Source organism: Salvelinus namaycush, chromosome 22 (genome assembly GCF_016432855.1).
Source record: "Salvelinus namaycush isolate Seneca chromosome 22, SaNama_1.0, whole genome shotgun sequence".
Lineage (NCBI taxonomy): Eukaryota > Metazoa > Chordata > Actinopteri > Salmoniformes > Salmonidae > Salvelinus > Salvelinus namaycush.
In genome coordinates, this window is record NC_052328.1 from 1,934,763 (window position 1) to 1,948,716 (window position 13,954).

Here is a 13,954-nt window from a genome sequence, read left to right on the forward strand (position 1 = left end):
AGAATTCCCACCCAGCTCACGTCCTGACCAACACTAAACAAACAAAACACATAAGAACTCTGGTCAGGACGTTACAGTACCCCCCCCCCTGAGGTGCGGACTCCGAACGCACCCCTAAAACTCAAGGGGAGGGTCTGGGTGGGCATCTGTCCGCGGTGGCGGCTCCGGCGGTGGACGAGGACACCACTCCACCACTGTCTTTGTCCCCCTCCTTAGCGTCCTTTGAGTGGCGACCCTCGCCCACGACCTAGGCCTAAGAATCCTCCCCAAGGCCCCCACATGATTTAGGAGGTAGCTCAGGACAGAGAGGTAGCTCAGGACAGAGAGGTAGCTCAGGACAGAGAGGTAGCTCAGGACAGAGAGGTAGCTCAGGACAGAGAGGTAGCTCAGGACAGAGAGGTAGCTCAGGACAGAGAGGTAGCTCAGGACAGAGAGGTAGCTCTAGACTGAGTGGCAGCTCCGGACTGAGTGGCAGCTCCGGACTGAGTGGCAGCTCCGGACTGAGTGGCAGCTCCGGACTGAGTGGCAGCTCCGGACTGTAGGGCAGCTCCGGACTGTAGGGCAGCTCATGACTGTAGGGCAGCTCATGACTGTAGGGCAGCTCATGACTGTAGGGCAGCTCATGACTGGAGTGCAGCTCATGACTGGAGTGCAGCTCATGACTGGAGGGCAGCTCATGACTGGAGGGCAGCTCATGACTGGAGGGCAGCTCATGACTGGAGGGCAGCTCATGACTGGAGGGCAGCTCATGACTGGAGGGCAGCTCATGACTGGAAGGCAGCTCATGACTGGAGGGCGGCTCTGGCGGCTCCTGACTGACGGGACGGCTCTAGCGGCTCCTGACTGACGGACGGCTCTAATGGCTCGGGACAGACGGGCGGCTCTGAAGGCTCGTGGCAGACGGGCGGCTCTGAAGGCTCGTGGGAGACAGGCGGCTCAGACGGCGCTGGGCAGACGGACGGCTCAGACGGCGCTGGGCAGACGGACGGCTCAGACGGCGCTGGGCAGACGGACGGCTCAGACGGCGCTGGGCAGACGGACGGCTCAGACGGCGCTGGGCAGACGGACGGCTCAGACGGCGCTGGGCAGACGGACGGCTCAGACGGCGCTGGGCAGACGGATGGCTCAGATGGTGCTGGGCAGGCAGGCAGCTCAGACGGCGCTGGGCAGATGAGCAGTGCAGGCGGCGTTGGGCAGACGGCCGACTCTGACCTGCTGAGGCGCACAGTAGGCCTGGTGCGTGGTGCCGGAACTGGTGGTACCGGACTGGAGACACGCACCTCAAGGCTAGTGCGGGGAGCAGGAACAGGGCACACTGGGCTCTGGAGACGCACAGGAGGCTTGGTGTGTGTGCCGGAACTGGTGGTACCGGACTGGCCGGACCGTGAAGGCGCACTGGAGGTCTTGAGAGCAGGGCTGGCACCATCCGCCCTGGCTGGATCTTCACCCTAGCCCGGCAGATGTGGGGAGCTGAGATGTTGCGCACCGGGCTAAGCACACGCACCGGGGACGTGCGCTCCACCGCATAACACGGTGCCTGCCCGGTACGACGCCCTCTCTCTCCACTGGAAGTACGGCTGGGAGAGCTGTAGCGCCGAGCTGGCAGAGGACGTGCAGGGCTAGGGAGGCGCACAGGAGGCCTGGTGCGTGAGGCTGGCACAGTCTTCACCAGACGGCTAGCACGCACCTCAGGACGAGTATGGAGAGCTGTTCCCGGTGACATCAACTCCCCAACACGTTCAGTCGGGCGGATGTCGTGCCTCATGCACCAAACCAGCACCTCCCTCATAACTCTCTCCTCCAATTTCCCCATTAACTCCTTCACTGTCTCTGCGTCGCTCACCTCCAATTCCGCCCTGACCGGCTCCTTACGGTAAGCAGGGGGAGTTGGCTCAGGTCTGACTCCTGACTCTGCCACACTACCCGTGTGGCCCCCCCCCCCCAAGAAATTTTTGGGGCTGCCTCTCGGGCCTCCAGCCGCTCTGCCGTGCTAGCGCCTCATAATAGCGCCTCTCCGCCTTCGCTGCCTCCAGCTCTTCTTTGGGGCGGCGATATTCCCCTCGCTCTGCCCAGGGTCCTTTGCCATCTAGGTCGTCCTCCCATGTCCATTTCTCCAAATAGTGCAGCCTCTCCTGCTGCTGCTGCTGCTGCTTGGTCCGGGTTAGGTGGGTGGTTCTGTAACGGCTTTCTTCCTGGGATGAAGGAGAAGACCAAAATGCAGCGCGGTTATTGTTCGACATGTTTAATATGACGATAAACGATGAACATTAACAAATAACAAAATAACAAATGTGAAAGCCGAGACAGTCCTATCTGGTGCAGAACACAAACACAGAGACAGGAAACAACCACCCACAATCCCCAACACAAAACAAGCCACCTATATATGATTCTCAATCAGGGACAACGATTGACAGCTGTCTCTGATTGAGAACCATATTAGGCTGAACACAGAAACAGACGAACTAGACACACAACATAGAATTCCCACCCAGCTCACGTCCTGACCAACACTAAACAAGCAAAACACATAAGAACTCTGGTCAGGACGTTACAAGAAAGGTCAAAACCTAGGAAGAAACCTAGAGAGGAACCAGGCTATGAGGGGTGGCCTGTTCTCTTCTGGCTGTGCCGGGTGCAGATTATAACAGAACATTGCCAAGATGTTCAAATGTTCATAAATGACCAGCATGGTCAAATAATAATAATCACAGTAGTTGTCGAGGGTGCAGCAAGTCAGCACCTCAGGAGTAAATGTCAGTTGGCTTTTCATAGCCGATCATTAAGAGTATCTCTACCGCTCCTGCGAAGACTTTGTCTTCGTTGATAGCACTACTTCACAGACTGTAGACATGGCAGGTGGACAGACCGGCTGTAGACATGGCAGGTGGACAGACTGTAGACATGGCACGTGGACAGACAGACTGTAGACATGACAGGTGGACAGACTGTAGACATGACAGGTGGACAGACTGTAGACATGACAGGTGGACAGACAGACTGTAGACATGACAGGTGGACAGACAGACTGTAGACATGGCAGGTGGACAGACAGACTGTAGACATGACAGGTGGACAGACTGTGGACATGACAGGTGGACAGACTGTAGACATGAGAGGTGGACAGACTGTAGACATGGCAGGGTGACAGACAGACTGTAGACATGGCAGGTGGACAGACAGACTGTAGACATGGCAGGTGGACAGACTGTAGACATGACAGGTGGACAGACTGTAGACATGGCAGGGTGACAGACAGACTGTAGACATGACAGGTGGACAGACAGACTGTAGACATGGCAGGTGGACAGACAGACTGTAGACATGACAGGTGGACAGACAGACTGTAGACATGACAGGTGGACAGACAGACTGTAGACATGACAGGTGGACAGACAGGCCTTAGACATGGCAGGTGGACAGACAGACTGTAGACATGGCAGGTGGACAGTCAGACTGTAGAACTGACAGGTGGACAGACAGACTGTAGACATGGCAGGTGGACAGACATACTGTAGACATGGCAGGTGGTGATTGGGCAGCCGCTGGTACACGGTGAGAGAATGATCCATGCTAGGTGGTGATTGGGCAGCAGCTGGTTAACAGTGAGAGAATGATCCGTGCTAGGTGGTGATTGGGCAGCAGCTGGTTAACAGTGAGAGAATGATCCATGCTAGGTGGTGATTGGGCAGCAGCTGGTTAACAGTGAGAGAATGATCCGTGCTAGGTGGTGATTGGGCAGCTGCTGGTTAACAGTGAGAGAATGATCCGTGCTAGGTGGTGATTGGGCAGCAGCTGGTTAACAGTGAGAGAATGATCCGTGCTAGGTGGTGATTGGGCAGCCGCTGGTAAACAGTGAGAGAATGATCCGTGCTAGGTGGTGATTGGGCAGCTGCTGGTAAACAGTGAGAGAATGATCCGTGCTAGGTGGTGATTGGGCAGCTGCTGGTAAACGGTGAGAAAATGATCCGTGCTAGGTGGTGATTGGGCAGCTGCTGGTAAACGGTGAGAGAATGATCCGTGCTAGGTGGTGATTGGGCAGCTGCTGGTAAACATGGTGAGAGAATGATCCATGCTAGGTGGTGATTGGTCAGCAGTTGGTTAACAGTGAGAGAATGATCCGTGCTAGGTGGTGATTGGGCAGCTGCTGGTAAACATGGTGAGAGAATGGTCCGTGCTAGGTGGTGATTGGGCAGCTGCTGGTAAACAGTGAGAGAATGATCCGTGCTAGGTGGTGATTGGTCAGCAGCTGGTTAACAGTGAGAGAATGATCCGTGCTAGGTGGTGATTGGGCAGCTGCTGGTAAACATGGTGAGAGAATGATCCATGCTAGGTGGTGATTGGGCAGCTGCTGGTAAACAGTGAGAGAATGATCCGTGCTAGGTGGTGATTGGGCAGCTGCTGGTAAACAGTGAGAGAATGATCCGTGCTAGGTGGTGATTGGGCAGCTGCTGGTTAACAGTGAGAGAATGATCCGTGCTAGGTGGTGATTGGGCAGCAGCTGGTTAACAGTGAGAGAATGATCCGTGCTAGGTGGTGATTGGGCAGCTGCTGGTAAACAGTGAGAGAATGATCCATGCTAGGTGGTGATTGGTCAGCAGCTGGTTAACAGTGAGAGAATGATCCGTGCTAGGTGGTGATTGGGCAGCAGCTGGTTAACAGTGAGAGAATGATCCGTGCTAGGTGGTGATTGGGCAGCTGCTGGTTAACAGTGAGAGAATGGTCCGTGCTAGGTGGTGATTGGGCAGCTGCTGGTAAACATGGTGAGAGAATGATCCGTGCTAGGTGGTGATTGGGCAGCTGCTGGTAAACATGTTGAGAGAATGATCCGTGCTAGGTGGTGATTGGGCAGCTGCTGGTAAACATGGTGAGAGAATGATCCATGCTAGGTGGTGATTGGGCAGCTGCTGGTAAACATGGTGAGAGAATGATCCTTGCTAGGTGGTGATTGGGCAGCTGCTGGTAAACAGTGAGAGAATGATCCATGCTAGGTGGTGATTGGGCAGCTGCTGGTAAACATGGTGAGAGAATGATCCATGCTAGGTGGTGATTGGGCAGCTGCTGGTTAACAGTGAGAGAATGATCCGTGCTAGGTGGTGATTGGGCAGCTGCTGGTAAACAGTGAGAGAATGATCCATGCTAGGTGGTGATTGGGCAGCTGCAGGTAAACAGTGAGAGAATGATCCGTGCTAGGTGGTGATTGGGCAGCTGCTGGTAAACATGGTGAGAGAATGATCCGTGCTTGGTGGTGATTGCGCAGCTGCTGGTAAACAGTGAGAGAATGATCCGTGCTAGGTGGTGATTGGGCAGCTGCTGGTTAACATGGTGAGAGAATGATCCATGCTAGGTGGTGATTGGGCAGCTGCTGGTAAACATGGTGAGAGAATGATCCGTGCTAGGTGGTGATTGGGCAGCTGCTGGTAAACATGGTGAGAGAATGATCCGTGCTAGGTGGTGATTGGGCAGCTGCTGGTAAACATGGTGAGAGAATGATCCGTGCTAGGTGGTGATTGGGCAGCCGCTGGTAAACATGGTGAGAGAATGATCCGTGCTAGGTGGTGATTGGGCAGCAGCTGGTTAACAGTGAGAGAATGATCCGTGCTAGGTGGTGATTGGGCAGCTGCTGGTAAACATGGTGAGAGAATGATCCATGCTAGGTGGTGATTGGGCAGCTGCTGGTAAACAGTGAGAGAATGATCCGTGCTAGGTGGTGATTGGGCAGCTGCTGGTAAACATGGTGAGAGAATGATCCATGCTAGGTGGTGATTGGGCAGCTGCTGGTTAACAGTGAGAGAATGATCCATGCTAGGTGGTGATTGGGCAGCTGCTGGTAAACATGGTGAGAGAATGATCCATGCTAGGTGGTGATTGGGCAGCCGCTGGTAAACATGGTGAGAGAATGATCCGTGCTAGGTGGTGATTGGGCAGCTGCTGGTAAACATGTTGAGAGAATGATCCGTGCTAGGTGGTGATTGGGCAGCTGCTGGTAAACATGGTGAGAGAATGATCCGTGCTAGGTGGTGATTGGGCAGCCGCTGGTAAACATGGTGAGAGAATGATCCGTGCTAGGTGGTGATTGGGCCTCCTGCCAACTCATAGAAGTGGAACCTGATCATCCTTTCCTTAATAGGCCACAATCCTCACACTGTGTGTATATGTGTGTGTGTGTGTGTGCGTGCGTGTGTGTGTGTGTGTGTGTGTCAGTGTGTGGGAGTGTTAATAGGGCTCTATAATCCCCTCCAAATGTCTTCTGAAAGGAGGCAGATTCCCCCAGGATAAGAAGCAGGCAGACTAAGGCCTGTATTTTCAATCAGTGTGCATTAGGAGTTGACAGTTTAACTGCTGCTGCTGAATCAAACGCTGAATGGGGAAAACCTCAATGGAAATGTTTTTGTGAAGAAGTCATTTTCTTTACTCTAACAATGACCTTCTGCTTTTCTCTCTCTCTCTCTCTCTCTCTTTCTCTCCTCCCCACATCACCGTTCATCGCTACAGGAAGTTGAGGTTAGTAAACACCTTCTAGATCTGGTTTGTCTGTTCGGTCTTTTCATGTTGATGTTTCTCTTTAAACCGGAGGAGGAGGAATGGGAATCTGTCCAATTCTCTCTCTTTGGACTGCAGATGTTACCTGCCCCTTTCAGTCAAGAGTAGTCAATGTCTCTGCTTGATAGGAACAAGCTAGCCACTTCTATATAGCCATTGATTCATGAAGAATATCACTTTTTAAGTCTCATGGTCTTAGTTCAACTGCCAAACCGCATTATAACACCTGACATTAAACTACCTAACCGCATTATAACACCTGACATTAAACTGCCTAACAGCATCATAACACATGACATTAAACTGCCTAACCGCATTATAACACCTGCCATTAAACTGCCTAACCGCATCATAACACATGACATTAAACTGCCTAACCGCATTATAACACCTGACATTAAACTGCCTAACCGCATTATAACACTTGACATTAAACTGCCTAACCGCATTATAACACCTGACATTAAACTGCCTAACCGCATTATAACACTTGACATTAAACTGCCTAACCGCATTATAACACTTGACATTAAACTGCCTAACCGCATTATAACACCTGACATTAAACTGCCTAACTGCATCATAACACCTGACATTAAACTGCCTAACCGCATTATAACACCTGACATTAAACTGCCTAACTGCATTATAACACCTGACATTAAACTGCCTAACCGCATCATAACACCTGACATTAAACTGCCTAACCGCATCATAACACATGACATTAAACTGCCTAACCGCATTATAACACCTGACATTAAACTGCCTAACCGCATTATAACACCTGACATTAAACTGTCAAACTGCATTATAACACCTGACATTAAACTGCCAAACCGCATTATAACACCTGACATTAAACTGCCTAACCGCATTATAACACCTGACATTAAACTGCCTAACAGCATCATAACACATGACATTAAACTGCCTAACCGCATTATAACACCTGCCATTAAACTGCCTAACCGCATTATAACACCTGACATTAAACTGTCAAACCGCATTATAACACCTGACATTAAACTGCCAAACCGCATTATAACACCTGACATTAAACTGCCAAACCGCATTATAACACCTGACATTAAACTGCCTAACCGCATTATAACACCTGACATTAAACTGCCTAACCGCATCATAACACCTGACATTAAACTGCCTAACCGCATTATAACACCTGACATTAAACTATTACATTTCATCAGCCCAGAAATATAGATTTATGTATGTGTCCCAATTGGCACCCTGTTCCCTATATACTGGCCCTGGTGAAAACGTAGTGCACTATAAAGGGAACAGGGTTCCATTTGAGACGTATCCCTTTAATGGATCTTGTCTCAACACTTCCTCTGAATATATGAAACGCCTTTGGCTTAAGTTGTTCAGCTTGACTTGAGAGCTCTGTGTTATACTGCTGGGATCCCAGTGTAGGATAAGGCTAACCCAGTCGTAACAAACATAATCCTGTGGGTCCTCATCCACACACACACACACACACACACACACACACACACACACACACACACACACACACACACACACACACACACATGGGTCAGTAGAAGTGGATACGATGGGAGATTTAGTATTTTTATCATAATTCTAACCCTCAAACACCCCCAGAGACCAGTCTAACACCCCCAGAGACCAGTCTAACACCCCCAGAGACCAGTCTAACACCCCCAGAGACCAGTCAAACACCCCCAGAGACCAGTCAAACACCCCCAGAGACCAGTCAAACACCCCCAGAGACCAGTCAAACACCCCCAGAGACCAGTCAAACACCCCCAGAGACCAGTCTAACACCCCCAGAGACCAGTCTAACACCCCCAGAGACCAGTCTAACACCCCCAGAGACCAGTCTAACACCCCCAGAGACCAGTCAAACACCCCCAGAGACCAGTCAAACACCCCCAGAGACCAGTCAAACACCCCCAGAGACCAGTCAAACACCCCCAGAGACCAGTCAAACACCCCCAGAGACCAGTCAAACACTCCCCAGAGACCAGTCAAACACTCCCCAGAGACCAGTCTAACACTCCCCAGAGACCAGTCTAACACTCCCCAGAGACCAGTCTAACACTCCCCAGAGACCAGTCTAACACTCCCCAGAGACCAGTCTAACACTCCCCAGAGACCAGTCTAACACTCCCCAGAGACCAGTCTAACACCCCCAGAGACCAGTCTAACACCCCCAGAGACCAGTCTAACACTCCCCAGAGACCAGTCTAACACTCCCCAGAGACCAGTCTAACACTCCCCAGAGACCAGTCTAACACTCCCCAGAGACCAGTCTAACACTCCCCAGAGACCAGTCTAACACCCCCAGAGACCAGTCTAAAAGATCGTTTCTGTGTTTCCCAAATGGCATCCTATTCCCAACATAGTGCACTACTATTATATTGCACTATATAGGGAAGTAGTAAACAATAATGAAGAATAGGGTGCCATTTGGTACTCATTCTGAGAGTGTATATTCCCTGTGTGACAGGGAGGGAGCTAAAATCACCACTTACAGAGAGTGAGACGTCTGTGATCTTCTGTTTTGTCCTTGGATATGTTGTTGTTGTTGTTTACACTACGCTCTGCAACTCTGCAGTGACACAAACTCCCATTCTCACGTCTCTCTAGGATGATTACATCAGGACTGTGGAGGAAACCCCAGGCTCGGATGAAAGTAAGTTAAAGGAAATGATGTCATATAACCTTCTCTGTCTTCATGTTATCAACAAAAAACGTTTTTAAAATGACAATTAATGTACACTACAGATGTTGTTAAAATGGGTTCCTGGATTGAGTGTGAAAAAGAACCATGGAGTCACCATTTTGTTACGCAACAAACGGAAGAAAACTGACTAAATAAAACAAGGGAGGGACTACCTAGACTGTTCCAATAAGAAACATTTGAAAAACATTTTGCTACGCTGTGCCCTAATGAACATGGCCCTGATCTGGTGGAGCGTTGCTGGGATTCTGGGAGGAGACGTGGAGACTGAGGGTCCGTCCCAAACGGCATCCTCTTCTCTATAGCAGGGTTCCCCAACAGGTTATATCATTTGGACCTCTTCCTCCCCTCATGTTTTCTGAGCAAAAAATAACGTTTTTATAAAATCTATTTTTGGTTGTTGTTGTTGGATTTTCATTGTTGGACATAAAAAACTGTAAAAACACGAGGAAATCAGCTCCAAGTGACTTTAATTTAGGAAATCTGTTCCCAAGTGTTCCTATGCGTAAATAGAGAGACATATACCAATGTAATCAAGGTTTGAAATTATTCTGTTTTTGTCAAAAATACTCTATCTGTTTGTGCTACTTGCGGTAAATTATTTGTAATTATGTTTCGGCCCCCTGACCATCCACTCAAGACAAAATCGTCCCGTGGCTGAATGTACTGTAGTTGGGGACCCCTGTTCTATACAGTACACTACCTATGGGAGCCCTATGGGCCCTGGTCAAAAGTAGTGCACTACATAGGGAATAGGGTCCCATTTGGCTCCCACTACATAGGCAATAGGTTCCCATTTGGGATGCAGAATGTTGATGATACATGAGGGACTGGCTCTTCTTAGCATGGAGAGGATGGAGAGCTGGTTGGGTAATTGTTTCTGCTTCAGCTGAGGCTCAGCTCAGTGAATTCCCATAGGACCACCACTACTGAACACCATGGGTTCTGCTGCTCTGCTGCTGCTGGCTCAGACAAACACCAATCAGATCACTTCAATACAGGACATCAACTGTGCAATGAACAGAAAGCAATAGATATTATTGTATAGATATCCCTATTAGCTATAGGTAATGAACAGAAAGCTATAGATATTATTGTATAGATATCCCTATTAGCTATAGGAAATGAACAATGAACAGAAAGCTATAGATATTATTGTATAGATATCCCTATTAGCTATAGGAAATGAAGAATGAACAGAAAGCTATAGATATTATTGTATAGATATCCCTATTAGCTATAGGAAATGAACAATGAACAGAAAGCAATAGATATTATTGTATAGATATCCCTATTAGCTATAGGAAATGAACAATGAACAGAAAGCTATAGATACTATTGTATAGATATCCCTATTAGCTATAGGAAATGAACAATGAACAGAAAGCTATAGATATTATTGTATAGATATCCCTATTAGCTATAGGAAATGAAGAATGAACAGAAAGCTATAGATATTATTGTATAGATATCCCTATTAGCTATAGGAAATGAACAATGAACAGAAAGCTATAGATATTATTGTATAGATATCCCTATTAGCTATAGGAAATGAACAATGAACAGAAAGCTATAGATATTATTGTATAGATATCCCTATTATCTATAGAAAATGAACAGAAAGCTATAGATATTATTGTATAGATATCCCTATTAGCTATAGGAAATGAACAATTGTCACGATCGTCTTGAGGATAATGAGTGGACCAAGGCGCAGCGTGTGAAAAATACATCTTTTATTTGGAAGACAAAACGAACGAAAACAAAACAAACAGACGAACGTGAAGCTATAAAAGACTAAGTGCACACATGCAACCTAGAACATAGACAATTACCCACAATCACCTAAAGCCTATGGCTGCCTTAAATATGGCTCCCAATCAGAGACAACAATAAACAGCTGTCTCTGATTGAGAACCAAACCAGGCAACCATAGACTTTCCTAAACCTCTACACTGAACACAACCCCATACACTCTACAAAACCCCCTAAACAATACACACACCCTAAACTAGACAAAACACACAAACATCCCCCATGTCACACCCTGACCTAACTAAACTAATAAAGAAAATCAATATAACAAAGGCCAGGGTGTGACAGTACCCCCCCCCCCAAAGGTGCGGACTCCGGCCGCAAAACCTGACACAGAAGGGGAGGGTCCGGGTGGGCCTTCCTATGGCGGCGGCTCGGGTGCGGGACGTGGACCCCCCTCCACCATAGTCACTACCCGCTTTGGTGGCGCCTCTGGAACGGCGAGTCCCGGACTGAATACCATCCCAGAGGGCGCCACTGGACGGAGGGGCAGCTCCGGACTGAGGGGCAGCTCCGGACTGAGGGGCAGCTCCGGACTGAGGGGCAGCTCATGACTGGCAGACGGCTCTGGCGGATCCTGGCTGACTGACGGCTCTGGCGGATCCTGGCTGACTGACGGCTCTGGCGGATCCTGTCTGGCGGACGGCTCTGGCGGATCCTGTCTGGCGGACGGCTCTGGCTGATCCTGTCTGGCGGACGGCTCTGGCTGATCCTGTCTGGCGGACGGCTCTGGCTGATCCTGTCTGGCGGACGGCTCTGGCTGATCCTGTCTGGCGGGCGGCTCTGGCTGATCCTGTCTGGCGGGCGGCTCTGACGGCTCGGGACAGACGGGCGGCTCTGACGGCTCGGGACAGACGGGCGGCTCTGACGGCTCGGGACAGACGGGCGGCTCTGACGGCTCGGGACAGACGGGCGGCTCTGACGGCTCTGGGCAGACGGGCGGCTCTGACGGCTCTGGGCAGACGGGCGGCTCTGACGGCTCTGGGCAGACGGGCGGCTCTGACGGCTCTGGGCAGACGGGCGGCTCTGACGGCTCTGGGCAGACGGGCGGCTCTGGGCAGACGGGCGGCTCTGACGGCTCTGGGCAGACGGGCGGCTCTGACGGCTCTGGGCAGACGGACAGTGCAGGCGGCTCTGGGCAGACGGACAGTGCAGGCGGCACTGGGCAGACGGCAGACTCTGGGCGGCTGAGGCGCACAGTAGGCCTGGTGCGTGGTACCGGAACTGGAGGTACCGGGCTGAGGACACGCACCTCAAGGCTAGTGCGGGGAGCAGCAACAGGACGCACAGGACTCTGGAGACGCACAGGAGGCTTGGTGCGTGGTGCCGGAACTGGTGGTACCGGGCTGGAGACACGCACCATAGGGTGAGTGCGTGGAGGAGGAACAGGGCTCTGGAGACACACTGGAAGCCTGGTGCGTGGTGTTGGCACTGGTGGTACTGGGCTGGGGCGGGGAGGTGGCGCCGGATATACCGGACCATGCAGGCGTACTGGCTCCCTTGAGCACTGAGCCTGCCCAACCTTACCTGGTTGTATGCTCCCCGTCGCCCGACCAATGCGGGGATGTGGAATAACCCGCACTGGGCTGTGTAGGCGAACCGGGGACACCATGCGTAAGGCTGGTGCCATGTATGCCGGCCCGAGGAGACGCACTGGAGACCAGACGCGTTGAGCCGGCTTCATGGCACCTGGCTCAATACTCAATCTAGCCCGGCCAGTGCGGGGAGGTGGAATAACCCGCACCGGGCTATGCACACGTACAGGAGACACCATGCGCTCTACCGCATAACACGGTGTCTGCCCGTACTCTCGCACTCCATGGTAAGCATAGGGAGTTGGCGCAGGTCTCCTACCTGACTTCGCCACACTCCCTTGTAACCCTTGTAGCCCCAAGAAATTTTTGGGTTTTACTCACGGGCTTCCAGCCTTGCTTCCGTGCTGCCTCCTCATATCGCCTCCTCTCGGCTTTAGCTGCCTCCAGCTCTTCACGAGGGAGGCGATATTCTCCCGGTTGTGCCCAAGGTCCCTTACCATCCAGTATCTCCTCCCAAGTCCAAGAATCCTGTGTATATAGCTCCTGCTGCTGCTTTACACGCTGCTTGGTCCTTTTGTGGTGGGTAATTCTGTCACGATCGTCTTGAGGATAATGAGTGGACCAAGGCGCAGCGTGTGAAAAATACATCTTCTTTTATTTGGAAGACAAAACGAACGAAAACAAAACAACAAACAGACGAACGTGAAGCTATAAAAGACTAAGTGCACACATGCAACCTAGAACATAGACAATTACCCACAAACACCTAAAGCCTATGGCTGCCTTAAATATGGCTCCCAATCAGAGACAACAATAAACAGCTGTCTCTGATTGAGAACCAAACCAGGCAACCATAGACTTTCCTAAACCTCTACACTGAACACAACCCCATACACTCTACAAAACCCCCTAAACAATACACACACCCTAAACTAGACAAAACACACAAACATCCCCCATGTCACACCCTGACCTAACTAAACTAATAAAGAAAATCAATATAACAAAGGCCAGGGTGTGACAACAATGAACAGAAAGCTATAGATATTATCGTATAGATATCGCTATTAGCTATAGGAAATGAACAATGAACAGAAAGCTATAGATATTATTGTATAGATATCGCTATTAGCTATAGGAAATGAACAATGAACAGAAAGCTATAGATATTATTGTATAGATATCCCTATTAGCTATAGGAAATGAACAATGAACAGAAAGCTATAGATATTATTGTATAGATATCCCTATTAGCTATAGGAAATGAACAATGAACAGAAAGAAAATAAGCATGTACATTTGTATTTCTACAAAAAAGCTTGTCCTTTGA

The 13,954-nt window shown here is 50.2% G+C and overlaps 1 protein-coding gene across 1 annotated transcript in view; it reads left to right on the top strand.

The window, feature by feature from the left end:
• LOC120066973 (testican-2-like) overlaps positions 1–13,954 on the top strand; it is a 139,476-nt gene that overhangs the window by 46,497 nt on the left and 79,025 nt on the right. The window contains exons 2-3 of the mRNA XM_039018310.1: positions 6,496–6,504; positions 9,181–9,226. Of these exons, the coding sequence (XP_038874238.1) occupies positions 6,496–6,504; positions 9,181–9,226 (55 nt within the window). The remainder of the gene's footprint in view (positions 1–6,495; positions 6,505–9,180; positions 9,227–13,954) is intronic.